Genomic DNA, 22,665 nt, shown 5'->3' on the forward strand with positions numbered 1-22,665 from the left:
AAACAGTAGGTGAGGAGGAATACAAATATATGAGGAGAAAGGGAAAGAAAAAGTTTACCGCAAGGAAATCAAGCTTTTTTATATTTTAAGGAAAATTTCTGTTCTGCTCAACTTGGTGAAGAAATTTCCTACTAATAGATTGTAGAATTTTTACTTTTCTTTCTTTTAAAAACTAAATATAATTGTAATTCCACTATCCTATTTATCTTAAGGAAGAAAAGCTTGTGGAGTCTGATCCCAATCAACTGGCAAAAATCACTGGAGCTGTAATGGTTCTTTCTTATTCCAGGACTTCTATGGCACTGAATTCCCAGGCTATGAAAAATTATATAAATCAACTAAATAACAAAATATTCTAGAAACTTCTGTCAAATTAATTCAGAGTTATGGTTCTCTTATTTTCATTTTATCTTTCCTTATTAGTTTTTGAGGTGGTGCCCTGGGATGCCAGTATATATGATGTGGCTGAATCATGTTCATGTCCATGCTTGCTGTTGTGTATCTGGGAGTACAAAATTCCTTTTCTTTAAAATTACAGATGCACAAAATTCAGACTTCTGGCAAGAGCATGTCTGACAAGTTGTGCTCTTGATTCATTCTTATACAACAGTGAGCCACGAGCTGGGAAAGCAAATCAATAATGTTTGAAGTGCTCTTTAATGATAGCAGACTACATTATCATGAAGTTAAATGTCGTGTCAAAAAAAAAATTATCATTAGGGTTTATTCTGTATGACCATCATAGGTATTTTACCTTCTTATTAAGGTGAAAATGGAGACATTTTTTTTCAGCCTGCAAATTACCTCATGCATGGTCAAAGTCAATTATTAAAAAGCACAAGAAAAGATGACAGTAAACTCCATTCAGGTTACATAGTTTCAGTAAAGTTGTATAAAGAATTATTGTACAAGAAGGTGAAAAAAATAACAATACATCAGTTAATTTAATATGAAGAACAATTTTTACCAGCTGTGATGTGACTTCACTGTTTTTCAGATTTTTTATTTTAACCTGTAAAATAAAATGTATCAGATTTGGAATTTAACTTATTTTTGTTATCAGAACATAGCTTACCCTCTCAAAACCAACTGATAAGACTCTTTTATATCTTTGTTTTTCTCCATCTTTGACAATATTTCCTAGAGCTCATATTTCCAACAAACCCACAGTTGTTTCTTGTCCTTCACTTCCACAGAAATTAGTGAGACCTGAGGAAAATGAGCCTTGGAGGAAAGGGCCCCAGAAGCCCAGATCATACTAAATAGAGTAATTTGTAGGATTCTACTGATATAGAAGCTGTCGACAAATTAATTTTTAAAAGGAAATAGTGAAAAGATTCTCTGTGATCAGTTGAAAATCCTCATATAAAAGGAGTTATGTAAATCACAGCTATGTAAGTGAAGATCAAAGAATCCACCTCAGTGCAGATACTGGTATGATGTGTACAGCTTATATAACACTGTATGGAAGCAAGCTGAAGGAAAATACATGTAAAATAAAAAAAGTATTTAGGTATATTAAGCAGTGATATAGCCATTGAATATTACCGTACTGGGGAAAGCAGATCTAATATTCACATATCAAAAATATCACATGGGCTGCCTGTCTCTTCCTTTTTGCTGACTCAACTTGAGTGCATAATTTCTGCAAAGAGGCAATTATTTTGTTGTGCTGACTGTAAACCATATTCCAGGAATACCATTCAGCGGCTTCCAAAAGGACAGTCTGTGAGGAGGAGGCTATCCCAAAATATTTGAAAGCTCCAGAATTGCTCTTACACTGGTTTTCACCACTAAATGCTGTCTGCTGAGAAGCAGCTAAATATTCCCCGTGCAATTTACGGCATTCTCATTTCAAATCTATTCTGTTTATTTTAAACCTGTTTTCAAGTTTTAATTATTTTCAATCTCCCAGTTTTGTGCCTGGTATATTCCACTGTTTATGTAATTAAAACATCCAGTATACCCATAATATATAAGATTTTAGTTCAGCAAAATAAGATCAAGTAGAAAACACAAATATGGCCTCAGTTGTCCTAGAGGACCCTTGTCATGTGTCTAGCCCAGCAATTCTACATCTACCAACACAGTACATGGGTAAGTGCTGTAAGCCAGGTCATTTTGTTGACAAGAAGCCCCTGTTCCCCATCTTTGTATGCTACTCTTTTTTTTTGAGTTTGGCCACAGTAAGATTGTGTTTGCTGACTTTTAGCTTTGTTACAACAGACACAATAAAACTGTGAACCCTGTACTGAAAAAAATGCGATCTACATGACATGCTTTCTCTATCCTGAATGCCCCAGGCTTGGTGGGAAATGTTATTTTTGAAAAACTGGCAAAAAGTATTTTGCGTGTTTGTTCTACAAAGGTAAAGAATCAATAACAACAAGAATGAGAAAGGTCAGACCAAGCTCCTTCATGTCATCATGCCAAAAGGAAGGTCAGCATTCCAAAAGTCTTGAGAACATTAAGCAAGCAGGCATCAACTTGTGGAGTAGAAGGCAAAAAACTCATATACAGAGCTGATGTGAAAGGCGCTAAATGATCCCCTTTTAATTTTGGTTTGAGCCTAAGTATTCTCCTACAGATAAGAAAATCTGTGTTTTGAGGTTTTGTTTGTTTGTTTTGCTTTTTTTACAAACATACATGAAGATACAGTTAAAAAGCAAACAAATTATAGGCCTCTGATCCTGCTGAAAAGCAAAGGCATAAGCATAAACACACTCCCATAGGATAAATACACCTAAACTTCAGTGATAACCCTGCTGTACCTAGCATACACTACCAGAGATGCTGTAAGGAAATGATTCCTGAGTGCACAAAGACACTATTAGAGTACAAAAGCAATGACCATGCAAGTGACAGCTCTATAAAGGATTACCATCTTGGGTCTCCAACTTTCCTAAACCAATCTTTAAAAAATTTGTGTGCATATTGAGCTTCAATTGTATATTTCAAACTTCTATGAAAAAAGCCTCCTGTGAATCATACATCATCATAAAACATAATTATCTGCAAAATACACAGGAATATGACCATGCCAAAGCTGTATTTAAAAGTAGTTGGAGCACTTGGTGCAACTGCTTTCCCAACAGAGCTTCTTGCTGAAGCAGTGCTGTAAAACAAATACTTGCTATAAAATAATAAACCAAGTTACTTTCTGAACTGTTTCCCTGCAAAAGTATTTTAATGCAAGACTGGTTATAAAACACTGTTAACATTCAGATTTGTAGGGTCATAGACTAAAACCAATGTAAATTTCAGCAATCTTAACATTTTAAGAGATTGAGGATCCTTCATGTGACAGCTTTCCTAATCCCTATTGAAACAATTTCTTTCCTTGCAATGACAACTCTGGGATATTTCCAGTTATGCTTATATGATTACATTTTTCAGATTATAATGCAATATGTGGACTTAAGAGTAAGAAGAAATATTTTTACACTATATTAAGATATGTTGATTGTCGGGGTCCCTCCCCCCTGCCATGTGGTCCTGGGAGAGGGGCCCTGGGCGGGAGACACGGGGTTTCCCTGCCCCTGGTCAGCCTCGTTCCCCATTGGTTGTTTTGTGTTCCCCTGCACGGGCAAGGACCCTCGGGTCCCGTGATTGAGCAGTTCCTGGGCAGAGCCCCGGCCATGGGCTGGAGAAATAAACATCTCTGGAACATCTATCAAGAATCGGTCCATATCTATTTCTTTTCCATGGGACTCCTTGTTTGGTACATCATGTTACAGTATCCCCACTGTATCAGTTGATACCATCTTTATGAACTTAACAGAGATATTACTTCTTCCTTAAAAAAAATAAACTCTACTATTTTTATTTGCTGAATATCTTCATGAATGTGACTGAAATGAAGTGTCTAATTTGTTGTAGCCCCAAAACAGAACATAATCCCAAAAATGTGGTTTAACTAGACCCCACTGGTATGAACTAATACATGTGAACACAACTGACAACACATTACAAGAGAGACCAGCATCCACTTTTTTATTCAAGATGATAGGGAGGTATTGACCTACCATCTCCTACCAGGGCATCCTTACCTATCTACCCTTGTTTTTTGGAGAATGATTGCATGCACAACAATGGGGACAATGAAACCCTTCGAAAAAAGATAAGGGGATCACTGATGCTCATGTGCTTGGTAGAGCTTTCAAGAGTACAACTGCCTTAGAGTTTTATTAAAGTGCAGTTCTGAAGAAGGTCCCAGATTGTATCCAGTTTCCATTCTTTGAATTATATAACAATTTCTGAATAAAACTCTTCATTTTTTAGATGAAACTAAATCAAGAGATGTTCTTCAGAAGTTCATTTTTCATACTTGCATTGATAATGGGCATCCAGTCTATGGCAGGAGAGTAGAGCTTGCTCAAACAACTTCCACAAAACTAATTCAGTGTTGATATGTGCCATCAGATATGATCACCTCAATAAAAAAATCACTTATATTCTGTCACACTGTTTCGTACAAGATAGAAAGACCACACACTTTCCTGAGACAAGCCATGATCTATCTACTCAGTATTTATCTTGGGTTTGGGGAGTTTTTTTGTTACTGTTTGTTTGGTGGTTTGTTTTTTTTTGTTTGGCTTTGTTTTTGTTGTTGCATTTGTTGTTTTTAATAAAGGCAAAATTTGTTCCCATTTTAGCCTATGTTCATAGAGATATGAATTAAATAGAGTATTCTGTGAAGGAGTCAAAATTTTATTTTGCTGGCCTTAACACTTCAACTGAACTGGGAAAAAGAATATTGATAAAGGTTCATCTGTAGCTTCCACTTATTTTTATGGCAAAAGTCTTTATAATAAAACACAGAGGCCAAAGGTTTCATATTATATAATCTGACACAGTTTGTATGAAATGGTTATATACAACATCAGAGACTCAATAACTTACCAATGTATTAAAGAAGGAAAGTTCTTACTCAAAACAAAATAAATAAAGGAAACAAAACCTTAGTAATTTCTTGGATTTATCTGCCATAACTTAGTGTGAGAACACTGCATGACTGCATGTGCAGAAAAGAGTATTAAAGTTATAGGAGTGAAAACAATTTATTCATAACTGATTTTATGAGCAGTGAAATTATGATGAAAACAGTAAAATTATGATGTATTTAAAAACAAACCAGAACTTCCTACATCTCATGTAGCATCTCTCTAGAAACCTCCCTCATGAACTTACTTGTGGAGCAGTTGTTGAACTCTATGTCATCTATCGCTGCTCCTCCTCCCAGGTCTCTGGTACGAATGCCTTCAAAGATAATTTCAAAATTCCTTAGCTTCCCCAAATGTAACTTGACATTGTTCCACTTGTCACCATGATTTCCTGATTCACTCCATATTTTCACAATCCCATCATCTGTCTGAAATTTGAATAAACAATATATAGTAAGATACATGTAAATATGGATTATCAAACACAAGCTTTGCGGGAAAAAAACAAACCCAAAAAAAATGGAGAGAAATCTGGAAGACACCCATGCAGTTGTGTCAAGAATTGGCAAACAGATGCTTTGCTAGGATAATAGGAAAGGTAGTGAAATTAGAGGAGCACTGTGCAAATAACAACCATCAATAGTAGAGTCTCAGTAGAGAAATTACCTTGTGTGTGATTGAAATGCAAAACCATCCATTTTGTTAGAGTTGTATTTATCTTTATACAAAACTGTTCTTTGTTTTTAGAATATATTACTGGATGCAAGGCTACTCTACCATTTTAAATTGTATCTATCTATCTTTAAAAAGTTGTGACAATGGTGATAAAGGGGAAAAAAACTAACCAATATGCGATAAGCATAGATTTAGTATAGCTTATTTGAAGGTAAGTAAGAGTACTCTGACTTTCAAGTACACTGATATATTTTAAAGCTTTTCTTTAGACCTCCTATCATACTACCTATCTGGCAAGTCATCAGCAAAGAACATGTTTCATTTTATCATAGTAGTGGTAGAATGCAGGTGCACCAACTTTCCTTGCTGTGAAGGAATGACACATCTGTACAATGACATCACAAGGAAATATTTGCAAAAGTTTTGTATATGTCTAAATCTGTTTTTCTTTATGAGTCTGACTAACCATCCAAATTGTAAATAGGATTTTTTTTCTACTCTTTTCTTAGCAAAAGCCATTGTACTCTAGCTAGGCTTTAAGAAAAACACTGTGAGATGCATCAAACAGCTAAATATAATGCATAGCAAAGGTTCTAAGACTGTAGTACATGAACGAGCAAAATGTAAGGAAAATAGAGACAGCAGTAAAATAGGCAGGGAAGAAAATTAATTACATTTCTTTATCCGTGGTGAACCTGTAAGATCAGATTTATGTTAATAAGGTTGTCTTATGCATATTTATGATGGGAAAATGAATCTTGGTGCTGTAGATATGGTATTCTGAATAAGAAAGGGCAGACAAGCATGCACACAAATATTACATTTGTTGTTTGTGAATCGGGGAACTCTCAGCATTGTTGATATCTTTTAGAAGGAGGTCCTCAGACCTAACAAAGCATAGAGATACTTGTGTGGCTTGGCACGGGTATTCTGGAAAATCATAATGAACAGAAAAGGAAGTTTTGAAAACAATGACACCTTTACTTTAAAATGCTAAACAGGAAAGAAAAAACAGGGATGAGTTTCCCTAACTTCATGTAAAGTTGTAGGTATCCAGCTGGATAACTCTATTTCTGCACATAACTAATGATGTTAGACCAGTGGTGATAGCAGCCCTTTATAAGTCATGATGTTTGAGCACACAAGCACCTACAGACACAAGAACCTACAGACACAAGTTTAGGCATTGCTTCTTCAGTTATGTCTCATTTGTTTAAAGCCAATGGCATAATCCACTAAAGTGAAAATAATGTAACAGGACCTTAGTGGTGCTTTGCACCACTAATTCCAGAGTTGATGACTACTGGTTATGAGTTTCTTAAAGTATTTCTCCCAGTGAGACTCCTGACTCTATGTGCCATCACATCAGGGGTCCATTCTTTTAACAGAGTCATAGCACCATAGATTGTCTCAAGTTCAAAGGGACCTGTGATGATTTTCAAATCCAACTCCTTGCTTCTTGCAGAAGTACTTAAAACTAATGATCAAGAGCATCATCCAGATGCTCCTTGAATTCAGGCATGCTTTGTGCTGTGACCACTTCCCTGGGGAGCCTGTTCCAGGAACTGACTACCCTTCCAGTGAAGAAACCCCTTTTGGGCCTACAGTCAATGCAGTTAAGGTGGACTGGAATCAGAATGAGAGTAAGACCTTTTGTAAAACTTCTATGTACATTTCAGTGTAGAAGCACAGCTTAGAGGACTCATTATTAACACTGTGCTCAAAAAAAGTAGATACAGTAATTGAAGCTGATTTCATAAGTGGTAAAACAGAGTGGCAAATTTTAAACTTACTCCTGTTATACCTGTTCATCAAATATGTAGTCAACAACTTATTTCAATAACTCAGCTATATCTATTCCATTGATTCTGATATTTTTGAATAACATCCAAGAGAGTGTTTCTTATTATTAGGGTAGATGTTTCAGTCTGCAAACATCTTCCGCCTATTCATGACATAAATAAAATTTGTGGTTATGAGTTACATTTGGCCTGTTGTATTCTCCAACATAGAATACAACCCCAAAACTTAGAAAAGATGCACTTTTAAACATTTAATCCATTTGTTGTATATGGATCCTCTTCTGTCTGCACTTCAGAACAGTTTGGAATACAAATAATTCTCATAAATATTATTTATAAATCACTGATTAATTTTACAAAAGTAGCTCAGTGTTGTGTATTAGTGGTGAATTTAGGAAACTTAAAATGAAATAGATAGTAACGATGCTAAATGATAAGGAACTTGCCTTACATTCATGCATTTGAGCACGATAGAAAAATTCAAAGTTTGTACCTATCTGGACATTAAGCCCCAAAACTATTATAAAATTAGATGTATTTAAGTTTGGATGTATGGAGATAGGTGGAGCTTTCTAAAATACACAGAGATAAGTATTTATATAAAATCTGGGTGTGTTATTTGTTGCACAGTTAACCAGAGTATGAGCCTCATGTCTGGTGCTAGCCAGATTTTGATTGATTTCACATTATATTTCATTACATGACATTCTGTTGAGACTAACATTGTGTTTATCACATTGATTTTTGAGTAAAGAATGCTACAGTTACAAGTGATAGGGATCACATGTTTCTTTAGAAATAACCACATGAAAATGTTGTAGCAATCAATTTGTATATGGTATCATAGCCATAATGTATCAAATCTTTATGCAATTATAGGCACTGGGGTATTTTTTATACAGTGAGACACAGAAATATTTTTTGTTAAGAAGAATTTTTGCAGATGGAAACTTTATGGCAGTCTCCTTGCACTTCACAAATTATTGAATATGAGTACACAAATAAAAAGCAGAAGAGATATTTCTATTCTTGCCTGGGTTCCACAGAAGGAGTTCCTATACAACAGTAGCACTTCATAGAGCATGAAAGGCTGATTTTTCAGCTGCTCAGCTACGGCTCTACATACCAAAATCAAAAGCATCCCCATCCACTGCATAACTGTATGAAAGCTGTTCCAATCCAGAGTGCAAAGTCCCTTCAAAGTCATAAGCTCTACACATTGTCTGCATCAGACATCCAAGAGGAGGTGGCAAAGGGAGAGACAAGCAGTAAACTTGGCTTTCCTCCTCTCCCCAGGCCCAGAGAGTGAAGCTGGCTTGGCTCAGGGCTGTAAGCTATACATTTCTGGACACATGCTTGGCATGAGAGGATCATTGCTTGTAAGCTTTGCAAATTCCGTTTCATGAATTATTGTCTTGTTTTCTGTATTCTCCAACCTTCTAATCTGTCTTGTGCTTTGGCATTTCTTTCATATCTTTGGAATGTGTTTGCTTCGAAAACAAACAAAAATATGGCCTGAGGGGTATGGAAAAATTATTCTGTGCTTTGACCTGCCCATTGCATCCAGAAATCCTTCGATCTTTTTCACTCTGCTATACATATACTAATGTAAAGGAAGCATATGTAAAAGAGATAGATGAAAAGCAGAAATATGCTCAGTGTAGAGGAGGCTGGAAGCCAGTATCACCTTATTTTTCTGCTTTTAAGAGGTTATTCTTTTGCTGACACCTACTCATAATTAGTGTAGATTGCTCGTCAGCCTGGGCTAGTTGGTGGCAAAAGGCCCAGTTGAACTTTGTGCTCTGACAGGCTGATAAAAGGTGGCTCAAATCTGTGGGTTTGGTGGACAGTCCTGTCTGTATGTTTGTGGGTTGAATGTGCTGGCTGTTGGTCAGGGCAGAAATCTCATTTTCCTGCTAACCCTCAGGAGTTTAGCTGCATGTAGGCTTTATGCAGGCAGAAACAGTTAAAGAGGGTTGTTGGTCATACCAACAGGATGATTGGACTACAGGGTACAATAGAACACATCCTAGTTTCGCATATGTATTTATCCTTTAGAATTATTTCTTCCCAGTATATTGTTTACTATTTATTAGTGCAGACTATTACCGGGAAATACTGCTACAAAAAAGATCTGGAAAGTTCCCCAGAACATAATTTTTACAACCCATTTTGTAATTCTGTACTTTTTAATTCCCTAAACTCAACTTGAGAAATTCTGAGAGTTCAATATTATTGACAGATCACGTAAAAGAAATCGTCAGTTCTTCCCAAAAATACACACCAAGATTGCTAAAAACAGATGGTGTTTTCATTTAAGGCTCTGAAAAGTTATTATTAATTGCACATCACTGCCCTCTGTGGGTTGAAGATAGTGAAAGGTCAGGCTGAGGTGAGGAGCCATCATTAAGGGAAACCTGACAGTAAAGGGCATATTTTTACATTGATTTGTGGCAGTGGGTCCTAGTCTTCCACTGGCACATCACTCTGAGTAATAAACACTCTCTGAAAATGGCAGAATTACTTCTAAGAAGGCCACAACCTGTTTAGGTCTGTAGGTCTATATGCCTAGACTTATCAGAAAATTTGTATTCATATTCAGAGAATTTTTATCTGCTCTCTGATGGTCTGAGGAGATTTATTTCTTAATGATTTCATTCCATTGCAATTCAGAATTTTTCTCATGCTTGTCTTCATCTGAAGGATGATCTAAAGTGTTTATAGCTTCTCTTTCGAGCACTTCAAGGGGGAAGGTACAACTTACAAGGCTCAATATACTCATTAATTCACCTGGGGATAGTAAGAATACAGGAGAGGAAGGATTTCTTTCTGTCTTAGAATTCTTTTTATTTTGTGGCTGAGTTTAATATTTTTCTATCCATGAGAGACAACCATTATTCTCAAGGCTACATTTCTAACAGAGTCAGAACAATATTAGGAACTGACACCAAAGCATTCACAAGGAGTGTGTGATTTTCCATTACAAGATATTGCAAAGAAACTTCCTGTGAATACACTTTCTTTCAGAGCAATACAGTAAGTATTCCAGATGCAATTATAAAGATTCTTCTATGAGACAATCTTCCTAGTTGCATCTGCAGTGAAACAGAAATGAAACACAGATTTTGTTCTTGATCTGCACCTCTCCTATTCATATTCTGAGCTAGGTTCAAAATATTTCCTTGGTTCCTTCCCATCAGATATTTATTTCAGCAGAGCCACAGGAAATGAAGCAGAGCTTACCAAATGGATGGAGGCAATGAAAACATTTGTTAAATATTCCTGGACTCTTCAAATCAAATATACATGAGGGCTTTTTAATCAGACAGCATATTTTCAAATGATTCATCAAAAACCAATTAACTCTTTGTTATTAATACCTTAAGAATACTTTCAAGATTCACTGTTTCAAAAGACTTCCCTTACTGCATAACCTTTCAGACCTTTGAGAGAAGTAAAACTCTTTTTACATAATCTTTTTAAAAAATTGGAAAAAACATCTCTGCATTCAGGTTACTTTGAAAACCATATCTTCCTGACAAGCTTTGATGATCCAGAATCTTTTAAACATGATATATGTTATGCAAAGCACAGAAAAATAGTATAGAATGAGCATAATGTGACCTTAACTGTCATTGTTCTTTTCTCTAGTTTTGGATGCACTGTTATCCCTCTGTTTTACAGGAGTATTTCAGGAGGGCAGTTTACTTTTCAGGCATTTCTTCTTGGTTTAGAATGAAATGTATTTTCATGATGTGCAAATGAAGTTAATTAATAAATCTGGTTTTAATGAAGTTTTATTTTCCTTGGTGTAGAAACATTATTAAAGCCTTTTCATGGCTGACCAAGTAGTTTAAAACTGAATTATTCCATGATGAGGTGCATTACTTCCATGCTTCCTCCTTTTTTCAACAAGGAGTGGAGTGCAGTACTGAGCTTCACGTGCACTCCAAAGAAACAGGAGGCAGTAGGAAGAAAAGTCACAGCTTTTCTTTATTTGTCCATAATTTAAAGACCTTTTAATGAATTTGTATTTCTCCAAGTCACAGAACAATTAATATCTTTGCTGACAATTCTAATATCATCTATCTGCTTATTTCGGTTTCATTGCTTGAGAGTGAGTCCTATTTGGAGAAGGGTCTGAGCACCTCGATTTGTGCTGTTGTTACCTCTGCACTGCAGTACACAGAATACTTGCTTAATTTAAAGATCTCACTTCCTAGGCTTAATTTTCTCATAAGTAGCTTGAAACAAAAGCACATTAAAATACAATAAAACTCAAGACTGATGCTGTATAGCAAAATCTCTTAAAAAAAAAAAGTGATTATTGTATCTTCTTCACCTGAAGTTATATTCAAAGTACACAAGAGAGTTTCTTTTTTTTTCTTTTCTCACTAATTTTCTCTTAAAAATTCCTAAACCACTATTTTTTAAGTTGAAAACAGTAAATTAACCCTACAGAGTTTGACCTTACTTTTTACTCAAGCAAAAAAAGCTCTACATGAGCTAAATGGTGAGAGAGTATGAAATTATCAAATGTATTTAAATGAGTTAAAAATGAACTGAAGCCAAGATTTGTTCATCCAAGACTTAAAATTCAAGTTAACATTTTCTTTCTGATCCTCTCCCCTATTTTCTTTGTTTCCTTGTTTCTTCTTTTCTCTCTCTGTCTTTCCTTCACAGTGACATGAAGAAAAATGAGAGCAGCCAATAAGACCATGAAGATGCGAGTTATGAGCAAGCACATGTGTCCTCTGGCACACCTGTCAATCACCAGTCTGATAACAATTCAATACAAACAGCTCAGTGGTGCTTTATAACAGCAGTTATAGTTAAAGTATGGTTAATAGTTAAAATAAATCAGCTACCTTATTTTAGAGAAAGGCACATACTCTGCATTTTAAATACAAGGTTGATAAATGTATGCAAACAAACCAAACAAAATATTTGTACATGTTAATAATGTAGGAAAATCTGGGCACAGTAGTAGTTATTTATTACTCTGCCCTTAGCCAATGTTTTGAAAATTTGTTGCTCCTATTAAATAATTCTTGTGGTTAGTAACACTGTTGCATTTAGTAAATTGCTGATAATTATCTGAGCATTGAAGCTCTGCATTAAACATATAATTCCAAAACTATTAAGTCTTCCTAGAATAGCTCTGAGACAAATAGAAAAAATTTCAATGTAGGAAGAGATTTAAAACTCAAAATTTATCCTTCACCACTAAACTGAAGAATGCTGCAGGATGCACGCTATGGGATTCTGAGTTTTTCAGCAAATTGAGGTAGCAAAAATGAAGAAACATCATCAAAAAAAGCAAACAATTGAACTGCAAGAATCTGCAGAGTAATAGTTCCAAAAGGCAGGAACAAATTAGGGACAAGCATGCAACAGGATGAGTTTTACTTTAGGAATATGATACTGATGTGCTTACTCAAATTCCAGTGTCCTCAATGAAAATTTATGACTCTCAGCAATGAAAAGAATGCACTAAAAGGATACAATAAAAATCTCAAAATCTTCAGTGTTATATTATGGTGGGAACCAAGCATGCTATTTAGTATGTCTCTGTCTTCAATAAAAAACAGAAAGAAACCTGAAGCAGATCAAATGACATATTGGAGAAATTATTTGATCCAGGCAACATATATATTACCATACAACATATGTACATCAACATGCATGAAAATTTGGTTTCACTTTTAAGGACAACTTAAAAAAATCAAACAATTCCATTTCCACAGTGCATTTTAGAAACAGTGAGATGAAACAGTGATATTTCAGCTTTCGAGGCTTTTATTACAGTCTGTGTGTATTAGTCTCAGTAGGTTTTCATAATAAGGGTTTATGACAAAATCTATCCAGTCACCCCCTTAATTTCCTCCTTTGTGTAAAGTTTTAAGATGGTTTTCATTCTCTGAAATATCTTTTCCCCAATTTTCATTTCTGAAATTGACCTCGTTATAAAAAAGGAAATGCATTTCAGAAAAAAACCCATTTATTCTAATGAAAAAAATAGATAAATAAAAGTATACCACAGATAAAATTCCTTTTTTAAAATGCACCAATTTTGTTGGAATTCTGAAATCTCAGTGAATTCCTCCAGAGCATCAAAAGGGATCAACACCTCCCCCTGCCATGGGTACCACCACTTGCAATGTTTCTAGAAGTAAAATTCTTAAATACTAAGACTTTTCTTTCTTAACTACTCTAAGTGCTGAATTGAGAAAAGCTAATTTAAACGATGCTTTGATAAAAAGTGACTAGTAATTCACCTGGAGACAGGATTTTGTTTCAAGTGGGTACACATTGCAAGGAATGACAATTAAATTGCTGGTTAAAAAAGATGAAGTTATACTTCAAACCCACTTATTTTGGAAATCCATAATGGGAAGGAAAGAACAATTTATTGTTTTTCTTTGAATTATTCTGTGTATTTCACTTTCTTATACCTTGGGTTTATCCTGTCACAACTATTAAAACTAATAGATTTCTTTATAAACAGCTTTCATTTATAACCAAGCAAACTCTTCTGACATTTGCATCCCTTTATGTTCCTATGATAGTATTTCTATCAAATGTGCTTTTATGTACTTAGGTTCTTAAAAAATACATCTTCGTTTCATACGTTATCCTTACTGATTAGAAGACAGAAATAAAACAGCTCCTCATTGTAGAAGACAATTCATTAGGTACTTTGTACTACTTCATCCTCTCTTCATTTCCCAGCCCTCCCAGCCCTTCTTTCTGCTCAAATGCATACATTTCTTCTTCATTTCCTCTCATAATCCACCTTTGTTTGATTTTGAGTTTTAGGTAGCTTAAGGGATATAATTTTGATTGCTTGGATTACATTTTTTTCCTTCAGTTCTGTTGCTAAGGCTAAGTAATAATAAGCATCAAAGCCACTTGATAAGACCATTAGCATTTCAAGCAACTTAGTTGTTTTGTCTCAAACCTTGTTACACCTTTGTTTTAATCACATTTACAGGTCTCTGGATTGTTCCCATCTCAGAGTTGAGGCAACGGCAATATTTTGGAAAAGAAAAGCTTGAAAGAGAAATAATCACAGTTGCAAACATTCTAGGAAGACTATGGACAACAGTTACAACCCTCCATAACGCCAAACAAGGACAGTGTGCTAAATGTTGGGCAATGCTAGATTTCTTGGATTATAAAATGAAAGTAACCCCTTACTTCTACTGACAACCTAAATAAATAAATGCAGAGCATATCGAGTAACAGGTGTAACAGAACAGTTTGTGGATCAAGATCATAAACAGTTGTTGCAACCTCAAACTTGTCATGTTTTTCCTTCTATGTGGAATACTCTGAATACCATATTGAAAATGGGATGCAAAAGTCACTTACCAAATTTCAGCTTTTTTTTTTCACCTTTAACTTTTTAACTCATCTTCACCTTCTTTTCTTCCCCCCCGCCCCATTAAGGTTTTCCTTTATCAGTTTGGATATGGACTGAGAGAAGGAAAACAAACTTGTTTTCCAAATAGTAGGAGCATACCCCTAACAACTCTAGGACCAATGGTGACATCCATGATGCATCTTGACCTCAGAGCACCCACTGGGAAGGACAATGGCAGGGCACAGCCCCCTGAGTGTCTTGGAAAATCTGTGTGTACAACCAGCCACAGTGAAACTGGGACATGGGTAAAACTCATGTCTCAGGTCTGCAGATCAGACCAGACACTGCCAACGAGTGTTTGTCCAGGAGGCCTTTTGGAGAAAAAGGATGGTGAAGCACCTTTTCTTTCACATGCCATGGATCAAAGTACCATTTGAGTGACACAGTGGGCAGGCAGAAGCTGTGCTAGCAGGACAACTTTTCTCCTCTGACACTTTGATAGATACTTGGTAAGGCCAGAAGCATTCTATTCCCAGTGTTAATGCTCCACAAAGTGGGAATTATGGCATCAGCCTGTGTGAAAGTCCTCTCAGCTCTTCAAAATGTGAAGATCTGCTCATGAAGAATTAAAGAATTGTCATTATAGCTGCCTTGAAAAATAAAATCCCCAAGGCAAAACCAGTTCAGCTAAACAAAACATCTGGAATCTTCCAGAGATTTTTTTTTATGTCAATATTTCAATTTGGCAATTCACATCTAATAACACATTGATTCTCTGTATGATACTGAATGGAAGTAGGAAAATATATCTTTACCAGAACTCTGGTGAGGCAAAAATAAAATAAAAAAAAAAAAAGAAGTACACATCTCTGATGTAAACAAAACATACTTAGAAAAAGTAAGGTTATTTTAGGCAAGACCATGTAATTAAAAGATTAGTAATAATTTTCAAGACTGACAATGGTAATTCTTAATTCTTGTACAATGACATTAAAAATTTTAAGGTTTTACTAAATATTTAATCTGTCACTTCCTCCAAGTGACAACTCTGCAGGACAAGGATTGACATGAATATTCCCTACTACTCATCAAAGTGCATCATATGCTTTTTCAGATGAATGAGAGAGTGATTAATGTCAGCCAGGTGTCATTCCTACTTTGATGCAGTGGGATGTTCTCTGGGGTATAACTGTATTTCTTTCTCTGTGACATCTAATATACAGCCTATTTTTATTCTATTGGAATATTCTTTTCAATTGGATTGTAGCTTTTGGTCTTGTATAAATACAGAACAGATCCTCTGGGATATTAGATGAACTGGACAGCCTCAGGGGACTCAAAATGCTGAGGCTGAAAAAAATAGTATGTTCTTTATATAGTCAAATCTCAATTAAGTATTTTAAGCTTCACTGAATCGATTCTGAACAAATGAGACATCCTAAAGAGAAATGTTCAAGTCCTGTCTCTATAACATCTAATGGATAGGACTATTTATTTCTGAGAGTGCCAAAGAACCAGCTATCTGATTTAATTTTTTAATCTGCAGTTATGAAATATATTCTCTACAAACTGAGGGCTCTTATAACTGATAGATATTCCTATAATAAACCAGTTCTCTATCCAATGGCCACCACCTAGTATGCTGAAGGACATATGAAGTTACAAATATCTAAATACACATAGCACAGCAGGGATATAGAAGACAAAAATTTGCAGACAGATTCATGAGATCTTGGTGTTTGCATTGCCAGTATAGATATTAAAAATTTATGTAAGTATATGACAACATTTACTGAAATATTCAAAATTCAAATATTTATCCGGTGACATGCCTGATGCACCCAATATTGCTCACTGAAAGGTAGAATATATAGTTACAAGTCTACAGGAAGCTGTAGGGAAAGTAATAGCCACCTTCACTCTTGTAGATGATTGCTTTACAATGAGACAAATCATACTTAAGATTCCTTTTGACATGTGGAGTAAAAACCCACCATCAACAAAGAGAGGCTAAAGTGACTGCAGCAGTGGCTGCTCTGGGGGCATCTGTGACTTTACGTAATAGGAATCCCATCCAGACTGGGACAAATTGCATTATAACAGCATGTCCTGTCACCTTAACATATTTCTTAGAAAAAACTCCCTGATGGAAAAAGTGCAGAAGTCTCTTTCTAAGATGTCTTTCCTATGGTAAGTGACATAATTTTCCAGAGAGAGGCAAATGACTGATCTAAGAACAAACATGAGAACACATGTCAGCCACACTTCAATATGTATAAGAGAATTTGTAATACCTTTCAACCTGTCAAACAAATACAAATGAAACGAAGGTAGAACAGGAAATTCAGTGGCATTTTTTTTCTCTCCCATTAATTTTTTTTTGGTTTTCAATTAAAATCCCTCAGAGGTCCTTCCATTTTTTTTCCCCCCATGTGCAGCAACTATTACATTATCCACTTCTGGTTTATAGTTTCAGGAGCTATGATAACTTCAATTCTCTGGTTCCACTTCTTCAGTTTTCCCCTAGATCTTGCAGACAGTGCAGAAGTTCTGTCTGTGTTTTCTAAATGGATTTATTCCCTGCAGCAAATAAGCACAGAGCTAATTATCAGAAGAGTATAAACCCATTAGTGTGAACTGAGGAAATATTGCAACATTAAAAAAGGCAAATCAAAGAAAAATATAGCCACTAAGTGACAAAACAACCAAAAATAAGAAAACTCCAAGGGATTTGTGGAAGAATGTACCTTCCCCACCACTTCTACAGTAGAAATTCAATATCATCATGTCAGTATGGAAAGAAAGATTTTTAAATAATGTTTAAGAATTTTCTACAGCAAAGGCATCCTCAGTGTAAATTCTGTAGCAATTAGATTGGCATAGTCAGAAAACTAAATGGTATGCTGTAGGGTATTTTATTATCATTTACCATGATGTTCCTACTTTGGTCTTGCCACACGGTCATCTCTACCTTTCTTTCTTATATGACCACATCTTCTGTGGATATTATTTGTAAAACCAGTCAGGTTTTCAAATGCATACAGTGAAAATTCTCTTGTCAAACTCTTTAACATTGGTCTTTTCAAGACAGATGGTCTCTTTAACCATTACAGCCAAAAGATCTCAGATCTAACCTGAATAAACCCCTCACTTCTCTGAGAAACAAATCTTGGTACAACTTGGAAGGAGGGGACTGCAATTTTTATAGAAATTAAATTCCAGAGATACTGACTTTAAAAGACTATACTTTTAACTAAGGGAAAGTCTAAGATTAATTAATGTGCAGCGAGTGAGTCGGGGAAGATTTTCATTAGTTCTTAATTTCTTTCCATAGCCCACATATTCCTAAAACAGCTAGACTGGGAAAAGAAAAAAAGCAGAACTCTCATTCTTTTAGTAATTCCTGAAGAATAGAGCTGGTGTATAAAATGTTAAAGAGATGGAAACCCATATACATAATTTTTGACTGCTAATAAGCTTTTTTGGTAACATACTCCCTCTGAACTCCCGTGGAACACAATTCTGAACCGAATCACACTGTAAAAATGCTCAGAATAATGTTGTGCACAGCAGAATCCTTCACGTCTAATGATATTTCCATGTCATAAATAGGAAGAGCCTTATAGTGTTTGCTGATCAATGAAGTGAATTAGATGCCTCATGTATCAAAATTTAGATAGTACCTCTTCTGGATCACATTGGAAATTCTTATTTAAAGAAGTTTTTCTTCCATGCAGCTCAAACTAAATAAACTGGAAAACAGTAATATACTAGAGCTGTGCTATTCAGTGGAAAGCGTGGAAGGCAAGAGTGAGGTGCTGAGGGGAAGACCAAATCACATCTAAATATAGACTGAAAATTTTAATTGGATGAATGGCAGAGTAGCTTTATCATTCTGTCACTTAAAAGAAGAAGCACTTTATTCAGATGCCTAAATGAGATGGTATAAATGTACAGAAAACAAGTGTAAGCAAACTATTTAAAAGCTGAAAGATGCTTCACATTTGTGCCTTGATTTATTGATTCAGCCAAATATAGATTGAGTGCCTGGTCCACAGTAATTTCAAACAAGAAAACACAGTTTCCAATAAACTGAGAAGTTAAGTATATAAAATAAATGTTGTTATACAATTGCATTAGCCTAATTTTCCTAAAGGCCGCATGACCTTTCCACAACAGTTCACTCTTCTTACATTTCAGTGAAAGAGAAATTGACATCCATAAAATTGGATGCCAAATAATAATTTAAATGATTAATAATAAAATGGAACTCGTGGTATCAAGCCTTATCCTATTGTTATAATAAGAAAGGTGTGGTGACATCTCACAGTTTAGAGAAAATAGATGATTTTGCAAAGAAATAAAATAACGTTACTTGCACTTTTTTGTTCACCTTGCTTTTAATGGTTTTACTATTATAAGTTGTTCTATTAAACCTAAAATATATCACTGTATTTTTATTCAATGACTGCTATCCAACAAATAAGAATGGTTTCCATTACAAGATTTTTTTTCACTTGTATAAATTTGAATAGTAAGCAAAAAATTTGGGCTGGTAGTTTTCATTTAGTATGAATATCTGAAAAGCATCCACATCAGATTTTGACAGATACAGTCTCAAAGGCTTGGGTTTTTTGTTTGGTAGGTTGGGGGGTTTTATGGTATGCTCATTCTCTTTGGAAAACAAGACCCCAATTCTGCTAAGAAAATGCTCATATTTTGAACACACCCAGTTACTCCTGGTTCACATTACAGCTAAGATTAATTCTCCTTATTTTTTAATTCCATGAGATCCATATTTATAATGATTTTTTTTTAAATTGAAAAACAATCAAAAAACTCCACAAACTTTCCAGATCATCTAAACAACTGGAGCTAAAGAAAAATTAGTATCGTAGATGGATTAAGAGCCTCTACTCATTTGATATGTGGGATTGAGCTAAGAAATGCAATTTTTAGTGTTAATCTTCTTTTAGTGCTCCTGCTGAAATCAAATATAATCTGCAGACCACACAGTTACACCCACATATTCCAGACTGTATGGCAAATGGTCTGTAACTCCTGATTTTAGTAGTATTACAGCGTCATCTCTCATGACTTCATTACTTTAAACAAAAAATCATGTCAAAATGGTTTCTTTAGTTTTATGAGTAGTTTAAAATTCCTTATATGAGCTACCTGATCTTTTTTAATTTTGCAGATATGTCCTGTCAAACCTTGCAGAAACAAGTTACAAAACAATGAGGAACTTTGGGAGGTGCTGAGGGAAGCTGGAAACCTGAGATGTGTGGCTGAACAGAAAGACTTACTGGAAGAATTTGAGTCTACAAAGATAAGAAACTGCTATGAACGGACTATGGGGTTTCTGTGAGTGGGCAGGAAGTTAATCTCTGAGCTGCCATGACCCTTGCACCAGCAAGCACCATGAAGTTACCGAGTCATGGAAGGTTTGCTTTCGTAACACGGTGGTGGAAAGAAACTGATGTCTCCCAAAGCTCCCATTGCATTGACGCTGTTGTTCTCTGCTGCAAATAATACCTGCTCTCTACAACCCTCTTGGATGTCAGTGCATGCAATGATAAGACAATTCTACTTCACATTATGGGGTCAACCTACAGACAAATGCACTTAGAGATTACTACAGTCATAAATATGTATACTAAAAAATTCCTAGTCTGACTCCCATGAAATTAATTAGGATCAGGTCCCTCCATATTTGTGAAATGGCAAATACAGAAACACATCTGGTTTGGGGTGTTTCTGAGGTGGTTTTTTTTGGTTGGTTGCTTTTGGGGTTTGATGGGGGCTTTTTTTTGCTTGGTTGGGTGGTTTTGTTTGTTTTGTTTTGTTTGTTTTGTTTTGTTTGTTTTGTTTGTTTTGGTTTTGGGTTTTTGGTTTGGGGGGGGGGTGGGGTGGTTTCGTTTGGTTTTTCTTCCTGAAGCTAATGAGGATTCAAAGCTGAAGGTCAGAAACTGAAAAAAATACTGCAAGGATAAAAATTAGACTCTTACGTTAAGAACCCTTATGGATTAATCAAAGTAATTTTAAGCACACTACAACTTGATACTGCAAGCCTGCCAAAGATCAAGGACTACCAGAAACTAGAACATCTCCAGGACACTAAAAGTGATCTGTGAATTAAAAATAAAAGTTGCATTAAGGGAATTCAAAACCTGTAACAAATTTATGTTCTGCACCATGAGTGCTAGTGCTACATGTGATCTTGCTGAAGTTTCACAATATAACATCTGCTCAGCTCAGTATTTATTTGAAAAAAAAGGAAGATACTTTTCTCAGTGGAAGACCAAGGGGCTTCGGGGTGTAAAAAGAGAGAATGAGAAAAGGAAAAAAGAAAGATCTTCCACCTTTTCTGAGGTCAAATGGAACTCAAAAATGTTCAGTTTTTTTCTTAGAGCATTTCTTAGAAATTTGGGGTGTTTTGTTCAAGTGGGGCTGTTGATCAAGAAAATTAGATACTGTATTGGGATTTTAGATCTGATCAATGCTTTAGGCTTTGTAAAAGTATCAGCAGGCACAAGGTTACATCTTCCATTATTTATTATCTCAAAAAAAAAAATAGGTTAATTAAATTTCTGAATTCTTTAGAAGAAGTGGTGTGGAAAATGCTCAAAGCTCAAGGCTATACTTCAGAGGCTATTGTTCAGACAAAGTCCTATGCCTGTTTCACAGTTGTTATAAAAAGATGGGATTTTGATGCCTGTTGCTTCAGTAAAAATCATTAAACAGTAGCTCTATCATCCTTCAAAGAACTCTGCCCTGAGACCCATTTAAATCACAACTTTCACTGGCAAATGTGTGTCCTGAAAAGTGTTAGAAAAAAGCAAAGTATGTCTGACCTGCAAAGATCCCAGAGTCACTTCAAAGTCTCATATGATAAAAAGCAGCAATGTAAAAGGAGCACTCTATGAGATTATGAGCTGACAAATCAATAAAGCAAATCAGTCCCAGAGATCTCTGACTTGGGGAATGGGTTCAGTGAAACAACACTGGAGAACTGTGCAGTGTGGAGGGGACTGAAAGTGCATTTGTTATCTATGTCACATTATGCTATTTGGTGCCAGGCTGGGGTGGTGGTATGAACTCTGGGACACACGGCTTGTGACTCCACATGGAATGTTACAGGATATTGCTGAGTTGCTTCAATGACTCAGTGTGCATCACTCTGTCTAAATCTGTCAGACTGCCCAGTTTTATAACTAGGCACTGCCCTGCATGACAGAGACATGCCCTAGTCACACTAATCCTATACTATTCATCACCCTCAGCTCCTAAAGGAGTAAAAGGTCAAGTTCTCAAAGAATTTGAAGGAAAAAAACCCTGATAATTCACATATGCACAATTTCACTTACATGTGTTTCTAGAGAAACGATGATTGTAGGCTACAAATCCTCTCATGAACCTCTTGTCTTCACAAGAAAGATGCCAAAATACAAGGGTATTTTCCAAATACTTTTTTCCTTCAGAGGATGTTTAAATACATTATTCTCTCTCACCAACTCTTTGGAATGAATGCTTACATCTGGTTGCAGTATAGGAACACAATTAATTATATTCTTCTAGTAACTGACAGTAAGAAGATTGAAATAACTTCCTAATGTACCAACCTGAGAAAATAAAACACGCTGAATGGTGTCTGCACTGTAAACTCTTTTTGAAAAACTGACTTATTTCTATTTAATCACTCTCTCGTTCTCAATTTGCTTGGAAATAGGCTTATGTCATTGTGTCAGAATCAGGCCTAAAACAACCCTGTTTGAAACAATGTCTATAAAGATGGAAAGTGCTTTTTGAGAGTCAGGAAATACAAATAAAAAATTATCTCGCTCTGGGAAGTAAAGATGCCATGAAAGTTACTCTT

At 35.5% G+C, this 22,665-nt stretch overlaps 1 protein-coding gene across 1 annotated transcript in view; it reads right to left on the reverse strand.

Moving 5' to 3' along the window:
* MALRD1 (MAM and LDL receptor class A domain containing 1) overlaps nt 1-22,665 on the reverse strand; it is a 242,766-nt gene that overhangs the window by 90,853 nt on the left and 129,248 nt on the right. Inside the window, exon 28 of the mRNA XM_069004716.1 lies at nt 5,191-5,371. Coding sequence (XP_068860817.1) covers nt 5,191-5,371 — 181 coding nt within the window. The remainder of the gene's footprint in view (nt 1-5,190; nt 5,372-22,665) is intronic.

This window comes from Aphelocoma coerulescens, chromosome 2, assembly GCF_041296385.1.
Source record: "Aphelocoma coerulescens isolate FSJ_1873_10779 chromosome 2, UR_Acoe_1.0, whole genome shotgun sequence".
Taxonomy (NCBI): domain Eukaryota; kingdom Metazoa; phylum Chordata; class Aves; order Passeriformes; family Corvidae; genus Aphelocoma; species Aphelocoma coerulescens.